The sequence below is a fragment of the Anopheles stephensi genome, chromosome 3, assembly GCF_013141755.1.
Source record: "Anopheles stephensi strain Indian chromosome 3, UCI_ANSTEP_V1.0, whole genome shotgun sequence".
NCBI classification, from domain to species: Eukaryota; Metazoa; Arthropoda; class Insecta; order Diptera; family Culicidae; genus Anopheles; species Anopheles stephensi.
Window position 1 is genome coordinate 46,626,280 of NC_050203.1, and position 17,106 is coordinate 46,643,385.

General features: G+C 43.1%; 5 protein-coding genes across 19 annotated transcripts; 2 read left to right on the forward strand and 3 right to left on the reverse strand.

Moving 5' to 3' along the window:
- Window positions 1-616: 616 nt before the first annotated feature.
- On the reverse strand, window positions 617-2,568 carry LOC118511184 (liprin-alpha-like). 4 transcript variants are annotated; one of them, XM_036053944.1, is made up of 6 exons: window positions 2,348-2,568; window positions 2,050-2,287; window positions 1,770-1,852; window positions 1,333-1,701; window positions 1,191-1,274; window positions 617-1,129 (listed from the first exon to the last, which is right to left on the reverse strand). In XM_036053944.1, exons 1-6 carry the CDS (start codon window positions 2,372-2,374, stop codon window positions 707-709), a joined length of 1,224 nt encoding a protein of 407 aa, XP_035909837.1. In that variant the 5' UTR covers window positions 2,375-2,568; the 3' UTR covers window positions 617-706. The 4 variants fall into 4 exon arrangements, with proteins under 4 accessions (XP_035909837.1, XP_035909836.1, XP_035909838.1 ...); XM_036053943.1 differs by having other exon boundaries at window positions 1,333-1,704; XM_036053945.1 differs by having other exon boundaries at window positions 1,333-1,704; window positions 2,046-2,287.
- Window positions 2,569-3,225: 657 nt separating this feature from the next.
- On the reverse strand, window positions 3,226-12,494 carry LOC118511182 (phosphatidylinositol-binding clathrin assembly protein LAP). 6 transcript variants are annotated; one of them, XR_004906121.1, is made up of 14 exons: window positions 11,585-12,492; window positions 10,492-10,634; window positions 10,344-10,419; window positions 10,116-10,136; window positions 9,228-9,452; window positions 8,914-9,107; window positions 8,713-8,849; window positions 8,459-8,627; window positions 8,101-8,377; window positions 7,885-8,007; window positions 7,681-7,798; window positions 7,479-7,581; window positions 6,445-7,391; window positions 3,226-5,872 (listed from the first exon to the last, which is right to left on the reverse strand). XR_004906121.1 is itself a non-coding variant. In XM_036053934.1 (14 exons), exons 1-14 carry the CDS (start codon window positions 11,712-11,714, stop codon window positions 5,633-5,635), a joined length of 2,049 nt encoding a protein of 682 aa, XP_035909827.1. In that variant the 5' UTR covers window positions 11,715-12,494; the 3' UTR covers window positions 3,226-5,632. The 6 variants fall into 6 exon arrangements, 5 of the variants coding, with proteins under 5 accessions (XP_035909827.1, XP_035909828.1, XP_035909829.1 ...); XM_036053934.1 differs by having other exon boundaries at window positions 6,445-6,537; window positions 11,585-12,494; XM_036053938.1 differs by having other exon boundaries at window positions 5,737-5,872; window positions 7,374-7,391.
- Window positions 12,495-12,920: 426 nt separating this feature from the next.
- LOC118511183 (probable arginine--tRNA ligase, mitochondrial) lies at window positions 12,921-15,226 on the forward strand. Of its 3 annotated transcripts, none has more exons than XM_036053939.1 (3): window positions 12,921-13,258; window positions 13,354-14,876; window positions 14,952-15,226. In XM_036053939.1, the coding sequence occupies exons 1-3, from the start codon at window positions 13,148-13,150 to the stop codon at window positions 15,103-15,105; spliced, it is 1,788 nt and encodes a 595-aa protein (XP_035909832.1). In that variant the 5' UTR covers window positions 12,921-13,147; the 3' UTR covers window positions 15,106-15,226. The 3 variants fall into 3 exon arrangements, with proteins under 3 accessions (XP_035909832.1, XP_035909835.1, XP_035909833.1); XM_036053942.1 differs by having other exon boundaries at window positions 12,921-13,251; XM_036053940.1 differs by having other exon boundaries at window positions 12,922-13,278.
- A 101-nt stretch (window positions 15,227-15,327) lies between these two features.
- Window positions 15,328-16,405, forward strand: LOC118511187. The gene is made up of 3 exons (XM_036053954.1): window positions 15,328-15,544; window positions 15,636-15,680; window positions 15,756-16,405. The coding sequence occupies exons 1-3, from the start codon at window positions 15,532-15,534 to the stop codon at window positions 15,899-15,901; spliced, it is 204 nt and encodes a 67-aa protein (XP_035909847.1). The 5' UTR covers window positions 15,328-15,531; the 3' UTR covers window positions 15,902-16,405.
- LOC118511186 lies at window positions 16,119-17,057 on the reverse strand. 5 transcript variants are annotated; one of them, XR_004906122.1, is made up of 4 exons: window positions 16,922-17,022; window positions 16,738-16,855; window positions 16,458-16,693; window positions 16,119-16,317 (listed from the first exon to the last, which is right to left on the reverse strand). XR_004906122.1 is itself a non-coding variant. In XM_036053951.1 (4 exons), the coding sequence occupies exons 2-4, from the start codon at window positions 16,838-16,840 to the stop codon at window positions 16,296-16,298; spliced, it is 336 nt and encodes a 111-aa protein (XP_035909844.1). In that variant the 5' UTR covers window positions 16,841-16,852; window positions 16,926-17,057; the 3' UTR covers window positions 16,119-16,295. The 5 variants fall into 5 exon arrangements, 4 of the variants coding, with proteins under 4 accessions (XP_035909844.1, XP_035909845.1, XP_035909842.1 ...); XM_036053951.1 differs by having other exon boundaries at window positions 16,458-16,668; window positions 16,738-16,852; window positions 16,926-17,057; XM_036053952.1 differs by having other exon boundaries at window positions 16,458-16,668; window positions 16,738-16,852; window positions 16,922-17,025.
- Between the last annotated feature and the right edge of the window lie 49 nt (window positions 17,058-17,106).

A 17,106-nucleotide genomic window follows, 5' to 3' on the forward strand; every position in this document is an offset into this window, starting at 1 on the left:
TAAATCTTACTTAAGGATTTGCGGGAAGCAAAAATTAGCTATTTTCATTCTTTAACATTTTGTTATGGTCTTTAGATACCAATAACATTATAGTATTAAATTTGATCTACACAAGACTCAGGAAGATATAGGCATGTAGCGTCAAAAAAAGATACGATACTTGGTCAGGCTGAGTAAAAAACCTGTGCCACAATCATCTCCGCACGTGGAACGCCTCAAAATGATCTGCAGAGATCCTCATCGTGCTTAAACTGACTGGTTAAGTTATTTTGAATAATGTAAAATTTCTCAGAGTGGTGGGCCGGTGGCCGAGGTGAGAGCAGTATCGGTCTCCACATGATGGGACCCAGAAGTAAAAAAAGTTTAATATGCTATTAGATCTCCGGTTTGATCGAACAAGTCGTTAAGTTGAGAAAAAGAATGTTTCAAAAATAATAAAAATGTTCACCATGTACCGAACACAGCCACAGCCGATACCGGCTAGACTTTCTGCTTTCTGAAGCGGTGCCATAGCGAACATATCAAAAACATCCCTTTCTGCGGTGTTTTCTGTTCGTCAATTTGCTACTGTACCACAGATGGCGCTCAAGTGCACATAGGAAATACCTCCAGCGGAATTTTAAAAACAAATTTTCTTCGTGTAAACAAATTATTTAATTATGTATCCAGTTATTGTTGTCCGCCACTTCCAAAATGTCTACCGCCGCTATGACAAGTTTCCATTGTGCCTCTTTGCGTGATTGTTGCGATAGTTTTGGCCTTCCTTTTGCAACATCGATGTGATTTCATGAATCAACCTTATGCTCGTTGTTTCGTCCATCCCGTTGAGTTCGTGCACCAGAAATTCCCCGAACCCACTATAGCGACGACTTGATTGGCCGGCAAACTTCCCGATTATGCTTTCCATTCGCTTGATCGAACTACTCATTTGCCGGATGGTTTCCTGATTATCCTCATGATTCTTCATACCTGACGCGTCGCACAGTGAGTCACATTGTTTTTCTATATCTTGCAACGGCACAGTGTGGACCGCAAAAGTACCCTGCTGAAAATGCATGCTATTTTCCTTCGTGGCGACCGCTTCTTTTGCAGCTTGCTCGACACCCGATACTGTTTCTGCATAATCTTCCTACAAACCAAGACAACTTCAGTACACAGATGTTTGGAATACAGACGTGCCGAAAATGTACCTGCGATGTTTTCATAAGTTTGGCAATTTTTCGTTCGGTGTGTTCCAATTTCTTCTCTAACGAATCTATTTTCATTTGTTGTAGCTAAAACGAGACATCATTACTTATGTGCCAGTCCGAAAATATAAACATGGTTCGTTACCTGTACTTTAGCTGCCTGCTGCTGCAATTCCTTCTCGAGCTTTTCATTCAACTCATGCAACAGAATGGTTTTACGCTTTTCATTAATGTACCGTTTTTCAAGTGGTAATTCAGACTCTTCTTCTATCTCGTCGTTGTTATTACTTTTTTCATAATACAGTGTGGCAGAAGTGTCCTCCGCCATTGGTTCATTCAAATCAAACGTCAAGGTGTACTCGCAACTTGCTTCAGTGTAATTACTCTCCGGTGTCGTTTCATAGATCTCTTCAGTCTCCTCTGCGTCCTCGTTAGGATTCACTATATCCACCATCACATCACCTGGCTTCGAAGCTCTGGTTTGTTCCTCGTCCAAAATTAAATATTTTCCTGTCTGCTGGAAAAACGGTTTCACTCATAATTTATGAAAAGCATAGTACAGTATTAGGTAGTATATTGTACCTTTCCTCTTGTGCGACGAGTAGAATTGCCCAAAAAATCCATTTCATCATATGCGAACCAGGAAGGCCTTGGACAGCGTGTACCTGCAATGATACATGATCCCGGTTTTAGCTTTACTGTAATTAACACCCAGACTGCCTCCCCGTACGCGGGACTATTGACTACCCAGTTACGGGTAAAATCAGGAAGCCAGAAACGGCAGGCCTTTCGCGGTTGCCAAGTGTCGAGGATGATGAAGAAGAAGATGTAGTAAAGATAGGTTCTCGAACACCTTACCGACCTTTAGACTGTGCTTGCATATTTTCCCAATCTTTTCTTATTTTCAAGTAAGAGGAACATAGACTTCGCCATTTACGCCGAAGCAGAGGGACATTTACTCCCATCCTCCGGGCAATCGCAAGCCAAGCATCCTGTCGCGCCTTTATGTTCCTGTGATTTACATCCGTTTCGTCCCATATGCAGCGGTTTTGCTTTATTTGGTTGATAAAAAGCAAAATAGTGGATCGGTTTTGTATGGCCTGAAAACGGAAACGCATATTAACCATTACATTGCCTATTCACGCATGAAATGTACTCACGATTCGCGGTTTCGGCAGCGAATCCATTTGTGTCCAGTGATTAACGATAAACCGCGATAAAAATGTTCAATATTTTCTATCGCCGTTTTCCACGTCGAACGCCAAACAAACCATTTCACATCGATGCAATCCGTTTTTGCGGTTTCCTTGTACAGTTTTATGCTGGCCTGTGCCGTTACCCTTCGCGCTGATGAGGTTCTTTGTTGTTTGTTTTGATTGGGAGTCGGTTCAGAACTGTCAATGTCGTTTGTGCAGGATCGATTCGTTTATACTATAGTGCTTAGTACTCAACGACATTTCTTGTTCAAAACTGATGAGCTACCCCTGCAATCGTAGCTTGGCGGGAAACTGCTAAAAATTAAACTGTAAGTCTTTTCTAGAGTAAGCGATAATTTCTAGAGTGTTTGCGAAACACATTTTAGAAGGGATGTACCGATACCGATATGTCTCTGCCTTCCATTCTGCGCCATGCTTGCACGCCCAAAAATATCGCAAAGAAACCTCACTAATTCGACCCCCACTACAAATTCTATGCTTGTGTGTTTTGTTGAAACCAGTTGAAAGCCAGTAGGAAACATTTTCGTTCTTCTCTGAAAAATAAATGTGCTGAACGATGTGCTGTCGATGTCAAGAAAGCATGAAAGGGAAGACGCGGAAAAAGTTGGCAATGAAAATTGAGCGAATTAATCAACAACTTTGCAAGAAGACAACATACTATTATAATTACGAATAAAACTAAACAATCGATACAGAAGATAAAATTCATGTTAAATGTTGCATGTTGCTTTAGATTAACGTGCCAAATAGAACGTAAATCAAATAGAAATATACACACAAAATGCTAAATCGACGTAATTATAATAAGGACACATTTCTGATACATTCCTACTATACCTTTTTCAGTTTTATTCATTGAGTCCTAATTTCATATATGTATATGTGTATATATATATATACGCATGTAACCATCTCTGTTTTGTAATTTTAGAAGTTTATATGTCGCATTTAAATTTCAACCAAAGCTTCGTCAAACTTCTCGGCCGATAACTCTCCGCACGCTTCGGAAGCGAAAAAACAGTTTACTTAAAATTGCAAATTATTGTAGTACCCTTCCTTATCTCATCTTTCTACTACTGCTCGCTCTATGGCATGCAAACGTATTGGCGGCTATCAGACAGAACGGAATCTGCTCATTAAAAGTAGGCAAGTAACAAACCAACCATTGCACCACGCTATCGTTCGTGCAACATCAAATAGCAATTGATTGAATAGCGTCTGAATGCTGGCAACAACACAAGCTTCCGCCAAGGCAAACCAATAACATGTTGGGTGATTTCGGACGATCCTAGATTCTGCAGTTGCGCCTTCGCTACGCTGTTGGGCGGCGATAAGTACACTCACTTTGTCTCTTATCCGTCACAACCCACCGTCGCCTCACTTCCCTCTCGCATTACATTTATCATCTTCATTAGTAAACAACTGGCCCTATTGCACTATCTGCTTTCAGGGGAATAAACACAACACATTACGTTCTAAGTATTATATGATAAGCTTCCTTCACAGCAAGAAGTATGTGTATATATATGTATGTGTGTGTGTGTCCTTCTGGTACGATATAATGTATTTACTTATTGTATTTTCTTGCCATCCACGAGCCCGCGCACATCTTGCAGCCCAAAATACAGTAATGTGTACAGTATAGATATAATATTACTACATTTTTATATTCATAAATACATGCATACGAATTGCCACCTTCATACGACAGTGTTTCCCCAGCCTTCACTTGCCTTCACTTGCCGTCCGTATTGTAAGATTACTCATATCGTTATTATTAATTTCTACTTTTGTAGTATTTGCACTTGTTTGCGGAAACACAGGATAGCCAGCCGGCTATAGGTCGGCTTTCATTCCGTTACTAGATAGATCAAGCGGAGGGAGGGTGAAGAACACGATTAGGAGGGGCGGGGTGCGGCATCTTTTTGTTTCATTGCTTTGCTTGCGGATTTTGTAAACACAACTATATTCAATAGAGAACAACAACAGTTTCTTTGTAGCATTTCGTTAGATACATATATGAATGTCGAAGCAGCGGTAATACTGCAACAGAAGCAACACACTAACAGCATATTGCCGAAGAAGCCACTGTCCACTACGGGGAAATATGCGTAGCCCTTACGCCTTGTTTTTCTACCATCATTTACATTTCATTCCTTCTCCCATTATTGTTATACGATATTCTTATATGATACTGCAGCGTCCGCGTATCCAACCTGCACACGGAGGATCCTATAAACAAACTAATTCTTGCTTCATACCCACCGACCGACCCACCGAAATAGGTGTGCAGGGAGTATAGCTCAAAACAAAAAAGGACCATCAATACACCCGCGTATACAGCACGCTTGTTAGCACATTGAGTCGTTACTGAATCGAAAAAACAGCGAAATCACGGATTGGAATGATTAGAAACGACAGGCCTTTCTATCCCGTGCCACACACTTACTTCCACGCCTGCGTGTGAAGCAACATTCCGTCGTGTTGCTAGTCCAGAAGAGTGTACCAACATGCTAGAATGCTCCCCCAAATCGTCCATGGTGCTTGTCGATGGTATTGGAATGGTTTCTTCTTTTTATCCTCACACGATTGCTGCCAGCCGTGTATCAAATTATCATGTCATGCAGAAATGGCTCGCGCATATGCGAATCAAGGTCCACCACACCACCAGCACATGCGTTTGCCTATCGACATGCTGCACAGTCTTCTTCTTCTATGATGTATTGTAATCTTCCGTGCTAATTAATTAACCTCCAGCTTGCATTTGACTATGCCATGCATAGTGCGGCTCAAGCATTAGCGCGTTATTAGCACAAACAGTAGGAGCGGGCAAGTTTTGCTCTATAATCACCATTATCTTCACCGTTACATTCCCCCTTGATTTTTACATTGAAAGAGTTCCAGCGGTAATGCTCGTGTTGCGAGATGGGCACACTTTCGGCGCCATTTTGTCATTCCTTCTACGGGGATGGTTGCCTCGCACCATTATGCAAACGATTGTTGTCACAATTCTTCAACCTCTAGGTAAACTTAATATACTCCATTTTGCTCTCACTTCTAAGCAAAAAGAAGAAGAAAAAGAAAGTCCGTCCGTACACATTTATCAGAAAACGGTTCTAGCTGACTGCTCACTGCTACTTATTAATGCTCTACACATCCCGCGATAAGTGTAGGTGTGTATGGGTATAGGTCTGAGTGGGTGCCTCTGAATAACACATAATTCAGTGCTTAGAGTGCTCCGAATGGATCCAACTGAATATTGCCAGCCGCCGCCGCCGCCGCGTTGGAAGGCATCGCTGGCGCTGGTTGTTGCATCATTACCGGTTGCATGTGCATCGGTGGTTGTTGACTAGTAAGCACCGGTTGCGGGGGGGCCATGCCCGCAGGGACCATTCCAGGGGCCATTGTTGCTGATGTTGTTCCGGACATGGTAGCACCCATCATTGGCCTGATCTGGGACATTCCTTGCTGCAAATATGCAGACAGAAGTAAAGAGCGCACATGTAATTATTACTACTTACTGATGTTAGCGGCTGCCGTACTGTCTAAGGTATTAAAAGCTAAGGTAAATGGATCAGAACACCTTACAAACTGCTCCGCAATTCGATTGCCTACACTCGAAATCTTTATCTTACAGTCCAAAATACGAATGAAGTACAAGTAAATGTAATGCAACAGTATGCTATTAATAAAACTCACAATGCACATTCTTGAAAGCACACTTCGACAAACTGGGTTTAGATGTGTTACATGGTTACGCTATTGTTGTTTTAGGACACAAATGTGCAAATTAAACGGAGTCATACCGCACCGGAACACAAGCGCGTTCTCGTACAACCGAATGTTATGGTACAGCAAAAGATCATTCAACTATTTCCTGCATATTGTACACTTGATCACACCTAGCTCATCTAGCTGTAGCTTCTTTTGCCTGCCAATAGTAATACCAAAAACACAAAGCCTCTAACGCAGGGCAATAGGAAGCACGGGTGTTAAAGTTTGTAACAGGTAAACGAAAGAATACAACTAAGGTAGCTTACCTGAATGTAATATCCTGGCACTACAACAGGAAGGGGAGTGTGCGTGCTTGGATGTATTGTGCTAGGAACTGGAAATACAGCCATACCTTGTGCCTTGTGTCACAGCGCAACCGTAGTATTATTATTCACCCGCAAAAAGGGAGAACAACCGCAACACGCGCACATACAACACATACACACATCCCAACAAAGATCAACAAAACCAAAAACGTACATACATAGGGCATAATAATCAGACAGACACAATTGTACATTCAAGCCAAAACAACATCGACATCGATAGCACACACGTTAATCAAAATACAGCAATGTGAAGAAAAGAAAGGAAAGGAAATTTCACCGAAAAAAGGAGAAAAGATAAGAAATAAAAATTAAATTAACAACTGATAAGGGTAATCAAAACGACTAACACTAAAAATATTAGAATGTAAAACAAACACTACCGCGCACACAATCGAACCAACCGGTACGAGTATATTACACTAGCAGACTAACTATAAAAGAATGGAAACACTTATAGCACAGGGATAATAGCCTCTCTTTGCTGTTAAAAATTACTAATATTCGTTATCACATTACTGTGACAGAAACAAAAAAAAAAGGATCACGTTTCACTAACTACGCACAGCTACACGGTCAACCGCTAAGAACCACTCGCTTTTTCAAGCAACGCACTCTCCTTAGGAAAACAAGGGTGATAAGTTTGAATGAAAACTTAAGAAAGGAAAACGAACGGGTTGGTGGTTCGCTCGGAACCATTGCAACTTCATTCCCGATACGGATGTGTGCTATTATTAAAGGTGTTAGTCTAAACGATTATGTGAACTCGGGATCGATTTAGTCGCTCGACGCGAGCCAACAACGAGTAAGGATATTCGAATTAGGTATTATTAGGTGGTATATTATTAATGACTAGCAACGTTACTAACCAACTTTCAATTGTCAGTCTGAGTTAATGATAGTGGAAGATCATGATACAAGATGGTTAGATTAGAGCTATGCTTGGTCATTATTTCATTGCAGTGAGTTTTTACCATTGGTTTGTAGCCGGTTTGATTGGTAGCCGGTTGGGGCTGCGGGGACCATCCAGCCGATCCAGTTTTGGCCGATGTCTTCGGAGAGCTCCACTGCATATTTCTGCAAGAAAAGCACACACGCAACACAAACGGTCCACAGCATTTAATCATCTGCGCGGATATGGAAGTGGGGGGTATTCCTTCACGGCAAGCAACTTACTTCCCACAGCTGGACTTGTTGATGGTAAGACTTTCGGCTAACGACGCCAGTGAACTATCCAAATCGCCCGTCAACACCTTGCCAGGTTGAGTGGCAGCGGCCGGAGGCGCGCTGGATCCTGAGCAAAACAGTATTTTATCGCATAAATGTCCCACTTGTTTAAGCATCCGGTGAAGTGCAAGCTTACTATTCAACCAAACCTACCATTTTGTTCCATACCACCAAACACGGAAGTAAAGTTGTTGTCGGAAACGAATGTGTCACCGCCCGGGACAGCTTGCCCGGCCATTCCAGGGACCGCTGCGGCTGCCATACTGCCATTAAACCCTTGAACGGGAGGATATGACATATGAGCATTTGATGCATAATTAAAGGAAGAGCAAACACACGTAAAACAACAAGCATCGCACGCCTTCATACCTCCATTGCCCATCCATGCATTGGTGGCTGCAAACGCATTGGTGCTTCCTGCCGGAACCGTACTAGCGACCGGGGCTGGCGTGGCGAAAACATCTGCAAACGGATTGCCCAGCTGCAGTAAATCATCCGACGCCTTAGACGACGCAGCGGCCGCTTGCTGGTCCTGCACAGGTTTTGGAGCCTCAAACAGATCGACGATGTTATTTTGACTAGTGGTTGGAGACGACAGGAACGGATTTGTTATAGCCGTGGCCGTTGTTGGTGATGATACTTTTGACTGTTCAAAGTAGGAGGGATTTTTACAACGTTAAGTTCGGTGGCCATACACAATGTGCTTTCACGCAATCTTCTCCACTACCTTGTACTGGTTCATCGCAGCCTCTTCTTCAGCCAACACCTGAGCTTTCAAGCTTTCGTCGATCATACCGTTGGTGGGACTGTCAAACTTGCTTGATTCCGCCACAATCCCAAACGACGAGCTGGTCGATGTAAGAGCATTCACACCGCTTTTAACATTCTTTTGATTACTGCACGAACGGAACAGATGGAAGGAGCGGGTTAAAGTGTTGAGCGTATTGAGGTGTATATTCTATTTTTGCGCTATATTTTTACCTTGCCGTTTGGGTGGGAGTGTTCGCTGCCGATCCCTTCTTGCCCTCTAGAGCCAGCAAATGCTGCTCCAGCGCATCTAGCAGAGAACTCGGCGCTTTGGTAAGATCTGGTAAGTCGCCCTTATCAATGCCAACGTTCTGCAATGTGTCAGTGTTACAGTGGATTAGATGCCATAACTACGCCCAAACTAGTGTCACTTACCTCTGCGACCTTGAGAAACTCTCCAACACGATCCATACGGGTGAGAAACTTTTTGTACAAATCCAATGCATCGCGGCATTGCTTCTTGTTCATGTCGAAATACTTCTCCAGCAGATTAATGATGCCATCGTTGTAGCAAGCGAACAGCCGTATCAAATCGCGGAATAATAACATGAAGCACATGTTGATAACTCCTATCGTCCAAAAACAAAATGCGAATGCGTTCCGAAACATTGGATTGTAATTAGTGTGCGGTTCAAAAATTTAAAACTATATGGCGTTCTCGTCTTGACGGCCGGCCTTGTGCTGCTTACCATTTGTCAGATCGTTTGCAGTGCAATCGAACTCCAGCAACGAATCTAACTGAGCCTGCAGAATGGGCAACGTCTTCAGCAGCTTATCGGCGTGCATCACGCGCAACGAACCTTCCTCCTTTCCGCGCTTCATTTTGCAGAAATCGAAGGCCACTGTACGGTACGACAGTGCCTTCTCGTTGAGATATTTTGCGTAGCGCCGTATAAACGGAGACATGTCATAACCTGGTATATAAAATGTTGAACAACTCTTATAATATCTTCAATTTTTCATAAACAATTGAACTCCGCGGGTAAAGTACGCGACACAATGGTAGAGCCCATAGCGCTTTGATAACACTTTCTTCATTGCATTGCGTGGAATGTATTGTTTCGTACGCAGAAAGTGGTGCATAACAAAGAATTAATACTTTTGACGGATTTAAATTTATTTTAAGTTACGTTAACCAATTGATTGTATTGAATTGAAGTGATTAAGCTGGGTAGTGCAAACAAATCATAAAAGTATTATTAGAGCTTTAAGAACCGAATGAAACTTATTGTTATCCATAAAAAAAAACTTATTTCGTTGGCTATACTTTCCAAAATTTGAAAAGCAATTGAATATTGTATGTTGTTTTGATTGGTTTCAAAATGGATTTAGACGTTCAGGTCGTTTAACATTCATGATTAAATTTAGTGTCAGCCAGTCTGCCTGTGATGTGTAGGATCGGCGCGGAATCAGGGCTGTCGCTGGTGCCACTTTATGTATGCAACAAGTTCGTTAGATTGTATTTAAAACCCTATAGTAAAGGCAACATGCTTCTTACATACATAGCTGTTGGTGTGTTATTAGCAGATCAGTGAGTTAGTCGTACGAAAGTACAGTAAGGAAGGACTACTACTTACCCATACGAGCACCGACAGCGCCTAAGATTGTTTTTAGCAACGAGTTAAAACAAAATGAAGGGTAAACGTGGTTAGTATAAGGAGAAAGAGACGTAACATTACATTAGTAAAAAGATTGTGGTGTTCGCGTTCGACATGTTCTACATCAATGCCAATTAGAGCTGGATGGTGGTGAGTCGTTTTAGTGTAGAGCAGTATCTATTCTTTGTCGCTCCAATCAATATCTACCTTGCACTCCACCCTTATCGAGAAAGTTGTTCAACTGGAAGGACGAATTGCTTGACGCCAAATATTGGATAAATCGCTGCAATGGTAATCAAAAAAAAAAAAGTGTCACCATTTACCCGATCTCTTGTCCGGTGATGATCTTCGTTACCTCGTTTCCATAGGCCAGCATGTGATGGGTTGTGATCAATGCTTTGTATACCACCACCCAATTGGCATTCTGAGATCGCTCAATCAGTAGGGTGGCAAGATGGGGAATTGATACATTCGGTTCGTTGGTGCAATGTACCAAGTCTGAGGGATAAAAGAAAGAACAACTAATCAGACAATGCTGCCAAACGAACGTACTTGTGCCGTAGTGTAACATTCATCTGCTGTTCTTTCTTGCTGAAATGTTCGAGAAATTCGAGTACTGTTTCATTTTGGCCCTGATAAATAACCCTCCAATCAGTCAGGCAGAATTACACGCAAAAGGTTTCTAGCGAAGCAGGCCGTTGACTCTATAGCAACACAGAACCACATCGTTTATCGTTATCATCCGGAGGGAGGATACATAACCGATGGTGCTGCGGCTATATGCTGGGCATTCTGGTTTCCAGCAAACGGCAGAAGTTTTGCTATCTGGCTTTATTTTTCTTGTTCATTCCTATCAGCAGCCGCAGCCGTACTGCAATTGGGCTGGGCAAACAACAAAGCACACTCCAAACTGATGTAATGGAATTGGGCCTTGACTTGCAGCCAACGGTACTGCCGACCCGTTGGTTCGTTTAGCAAAACAAAAGTTCTACAGGGCGCATCGCGAAAGCATAATTCGAGAAGTGAATACTGGGAAGCACAGAAATGCATTCAAAACGATTATTTAACTTCTCCGCACTGTTGATAGTGCGCCCGCGTGTCGGAAGACGGGGCCGATGCCAGCAAGGACGTGCCAGCAGCAAGTGACGATTACGGGATCGAGGGAGGGGGGTTTGGTTGGGGAAGGTTCGTTGTACGCGCTGCTCTTGAAAGAACCAATGCGAAAAGCGAGATGCGTTCTTCGAGGGCACCAAATGTCAATAAGAGGCAACCAAAATCATCGGGGCCAAGGGTATGCCCCCCACTGCTACCTCCCGTTTTCTCTCGCTTCCTTTCTCTTTCATCTTTTCTATGCCTTCTTCTAGCAGCGTTTGCACCTGCTACTAAGACTTGAGACCATCGGTAGCGGGCATATAAGTCACCGAGGAACCACAGCAACGAATACTTACAATCAAGATGTTTTTTCTTCGGGCCAATCATCTCTTCCGTCGTAGCCTTGCACACGGATTTTGCCAGCCCTTGTCCAGCAAGGCTGTGTCGTGCTGCCAGCAACCTGTCATTGATCGTTTGGCCAGCCATGTTCGCTACACGTTATCCTTTTCAGATCCTTTCTGACGTCACCGTTCTCTAGCGCTATGAGTTTCGCGTTCCAGCCGCCAACAGCCGACCACTAGTGCGTATTGGTTCCAATGACTATCGTTTCTTTCGTAATCTGTGGACCAAAAATCACTTCGTTGGCTTTTTTCTTTCCGTGCCACCAGCTATAAAGCAAGCTGCACTGCGCTTACACACTACACTGCTCTTCGTCGTTGCTTTTCACGCACAAGGGCCGAAAAATGACATACGCGTCAGGCACAAGCACACACTCACACACACTCACTCGCGCAAACACATACAGCCGTACAAGCGCACGATGGTGCTGTGGACAATTTCTTCGGCCAGAAGCTTCCCACGCTCCGGGGATCACCTATCAAAACAGCGAGTACGAAAATGCCGTAAATTATCTTCTACCAATTCGTCCACCGCTGCCGCAATCTTGTTGTACTGCCGTATGGAGGATATCACTCGATACGCTTCGCCTTCGCGTGTCGTAATGTCTACTATGCCAGCAGTGTAGGAATTATGCTGTACCCTAATGCAGACCACTATTTCGTCGCTACTGCCTCCGAGAACTAGGACTGACCGACTACACTTCACACTTTTCTCCCGAACGAACGTAGATTTACTGCTGGAATTTAACTAATTCGAGATTTTGTCCACGCATACGCACTCAATCTAGCGCACCGCCCCGTGTACACACTTTTCAATCTAATTTGTTCTCTTCATTCTTCTTGAGCAGAATGAAAAGTTCACCAAAGGCGCGCGACACGACCATCCCATGTGACAGCAACAACGACCAATTTTGTTAAACGCTTCAGTTTTTAACAGTACAAACCATGCAATATGGTAATATTCAATTTTAGCAAGAATGTACGCACATTTACAATCGAACTGTACTTATTGCTTTCGAATATTCCGTTGAAATTTTGCTTTCCAGTACACACACGCGTGCACTGATTGTGATGTCTTTTCGTATGTGGATCGGTCTTTCGGCGATCGGCAACATTCTACGTATTGGGAATTTTGCTCAATAATATTAGCTACGTGATTCTTGTAAGGCTTTTTATGTACAAATAGTTACATTTACACAAAAAATAATTCGTTTTGTGCGTGTTATACCACAGTGGAATCAAGCACAAACACCATTCCGTTTATAGTCAGACACCCAGTTCTTCGATTGTGCATCAAAACAACAGCCGTATAACACTATCTCAGGTCGACCGATACTCGGGTCAATTTCCATCTCTACTATTTGGGGATAAGCACGTTGAAGGAATTTGATAAGATTCTGCAGTTTGATATGTATTTCAGTGTTACCAGCCCGTTCTTTATCAACTGCAACGGTGTATGGCAGTCAAGCTTCTAAAAAAATGTTTTGTTCTACACAATCAGCTGTTTTCCTTCAATGACAGATGGACGGTAGAACAATTATGTGCCGGAATGTTTACATTCTTGTATCCCTCGTCCGTTCACCACCAACTAGGAGCACGCAAAAGCAGCATCGAAAATGGCACAAGTATATCGTAAGCTTTTGAGTGAAAAGGTGTGTCACAGTGCAATTACAAAGCGATCATTAAATCAACATTTCCTTTTCTCCTTTGCTCTTGTGTTTTTGTAGGTGTCGCGTATAGGCGGGGCGAATTTTCACATACCGATGGCGGCACTAAACTTCACGTACAACAAACCATCTCAAACGCCCGAGCTGCAAGTTTTAGCGCAGTATTTAGGAAACAAATACGACAAGGCATCGTCCCCCAATGGAATTGAGCTTTGTGGCTTTGGAAAAGGCGAGCATCTAATCAACATTACTACGGAAATGCGATCCGGTAAGCAGTGGGCAAAGGTTTCGTTGGACAGAACGAAGCTTGTACAAACGGTGCTTGCCAGTAAACCATTAACCGAGCAATACAATCCTGCCAGCAGCGAAACTATTGTTGTAGAATTCAGTTCGCCCAACATTGCAAAACCATTCCACGCAGGTCATCTGCGGTCGACCATTATAGGAAATTTTGTTTCGAACATAAATGAGTTTCTCGGTAACAGAGTGGTACGGCTTAATTACCTTGGTGACTGGGGCACACAGTTTGGCTATCTGGCTCTAGGAGTTCAGCTGAAAGGACTTTCACCGGCGGATATACATAACAATCCCATCAAATGTTTGTATGAGGCATACGTGCACGCGTACGAGGCAGTTCGGAACGACCCAAAAATGCATGAAGTAGCGATGAACATCTTCTCCCGTATGGAACAAGGCACCGCAGATGACCTACACAAATGGCAAGAGTATCGCGACTACACCGTCCAAGAGTTGGAGGAATTGTATCGGAGGCTCGGTGTGGCGTTCACTGGATACGAGTGGGAATCACAGTATGGGGTGAACAAAATAAGAAATGTCCTCGAGATGATGGAACGTTACAGCATACTAAAAGACCAAACGGATGGTCGTAAAGTTGTGCATCTGCAGCATAGAACTATTCCGATTGTGAAGAGCGACGGTTCCGGGATGTACCTTTTGCGTGACATTGCTGCCCTGCTCGATCGACATGACCGATTCACATTTCAGAAATGTTTTTATGTGGTCGAAAATGGCCAGAGTGATCATTTTGCATCGTTATGCGATATAGCACAGCTACTTCAGCTGCCCTACGCTAACGGTATCGGGCACATAAAATTTGGTCGAATACATGGAATGAGCACTAGGCGGGGAAAGGTGGTGTTTTTGAAAGACATTCTACACGAGGCCCAACAGTTGGTGCGGGAAAAACAACGTGACTCGCCCACCACCAAAACCAGCTCAATCGACGACCCGGAAGTTTGTGATATCCTGGGTACCAGTGCGGTCATTATTAACGATTTAAAACAACGGCGCATGAAGGACTACAACTTTGATTGGTCTAAAATTCTTCGCATGGAAGGCGACTCAGGAATTAAGTTGCAGTATACCCATTGCCGTTTGGCCAGTCTTCTCCAAACGCAGTCATCGGCAGAGGAAATCCTGGATATTCAGTGCGATGGCTCATCTCTAATGGAACCGGAAGCTCTGGATTTGGTTTGTCAGTTAGCCAATTTTAAACCAATTTGCTACCAAGCTCAGGAAACGGCCGAAGCATGTATACTCGTCGCTTATCTTTTCCGACTATGGTAAGTAAGAATGCCTCACTGAAAACAGCCGGTGATAGTTGATTTGCTTTTTCGATTTGTGGCCTTTAATTTCAGCAAATCAATTAACCTGGCCCTCAAAAGTTTGCCGGTTAAGCAAGAATCCGACAGAAAGAAACGGGAACAGCGAATACTGTTGTACAGCAGGGCAAAGTTAGTTCTGCACACTGGATTAGAACTGTTAGGCTTAAGACCGTTAAATGAAATGTGATAGCATATCGATCAAGAGTGCAAAGTAAAGTGTCAATATACAATGTAAAGCATATAACACTCAAGGGTGAATCCTTAAGGAACTGCTGATGACATGCAACAAATAAATTACGCACTGTTTACTCCTTACGCTTGGCACGTTTGGACGTTCATCACTGTAACCGAGAGCATTTGAGAGTTTGAGCGCAGACTCGAAAATTCCATGCTACTGAGATAAGGAGAATCCTCGCGTCAAGGAGGCTGGGCACATGAGCATTCTTTTACCAACAACATCATCGCCAGCAGCTGTAGTGCATTTGTTATGTAGTGGCAATTGTTAGTGCGAGTTTGCATTAGTCCCCGATTTCTACACTTGTTATCTCTTTGGCATAGCTGAAGCACCAACTTCCCTAGCAATCTTTAAGCGAGAAAGCCCAGCGAGCAAAGAATGGCGGTTGGAGGTGTGCAGAACACAAGTTTTACGATTTGAAAATCACAAAGCATTCTTCGTAGCATCGCTGACCCGTGTCCCCTCTTTCCACTCCATTTTAGGGCGTGTTACGGGTCGTCTTGGTTACGGGAATGGATATTCTGACGGTATCTGTTTTACCACCCCTGAAAAACGAGCCGCTGTGTGTATAGCTTAATGAGTTCTCTTATCCAACATTTTAGGGCGCTCCTATGCCGGAATCAACGAGGAAATTATGTACGTAAGCATAGGAATGGGAATTATCATTGCCATTCTGATTTGCATCGCACTGTGCTACATCGCCCGAGAAAATTGTAAAAACAAGCGAGAATATTACATTACGGCCTAAATGATGAGTGAGCTCGGCCCACCCTCCCGGGGTGGGGCTGATCGGATCAACGTTATTGTTTATAGTTAACTATTATCTAGCTACTTTGTATATTTTGCTACTTTATGCTCGATGCACGGTAAACACGGTCCAGGCTCGTTGCAGACGAGCTCAACAAAACATAAGTAATAATCCGGTCCGGAACGTACCCTGGTTCCTGGTCTGAAGTAAACGCGTGTTAACGGAAAAGTCTGTTTATTGCAAAACAATAAGTACATAATATGTATATGTTCCTTTTATATATTATACACAGTTCGTGAAACGTAGCAGTCTATTTTGAAAACTATAATGATATAAATGTATACACAAAAGGCTAAACGGTTGAATGAAATGGAACAAAAACGCTGGATTCGGGCTACGCAAAGTACTGCAGTTTGCTGTTTAAATGACAAATCGACGAGAAGGTTAATATAAATGTACGGCGTTAGTAAACCACTGTATTAATAAACCAAAATGTTTACTAAATACGTTGGGGGTTTATGTAAATGATCATTACATTTTTCCGTTCTAGTCTTACCGATATAGTATGGAAGTGGTCTGCTGTAGTGGTAATGGTCTTACTGATTTAGTATTTCTGTATCGTTGGGTTGTACTACCCATCGGGTTATACTGCAATGATTTACTAGACTTCTGAATGTCACGTAGTCCAATACAGTCTTTCTGTGCTTCAGGGCATCGATTCGGACAGGACCTGGGACCCGGTCCTGCCATGTGGCTAAACAGTGCCTCTACCGATTAAGCAATGGACCAATCCTATCATTTTCTCTAGCATGTTAGCAATGTTAGCAATCAAATACCTGCATGTATCGGGAGCACGGAGCAGAGAATAGAGCCATTTATGGAGCCTTTCAACGCTCCAGTCCATGTTTCGAAACGGAAGCACCGAATACGATTGGCCATTCAATATTGTGTCTGCTGAAAATAATCCAACGAATATAATGTCCTATCTTTATTCGAAGCAAAAAAATAATAATTCCTTACCTACCGGCAAAAATTTCCTGCACTAAAAATGGAATAAGCTTGTCCAACGCACTGCTAGTAATTTCAAGTTCAAATCGCTGAACTGTCACAACACAACTGACACGCACCTACTCAACGAAGACGTTCATGTGTGTGTGTGTGTGCGTATGTGGGGGGGGAGGGAGCAAAAGGGATGAGAAGCGTGT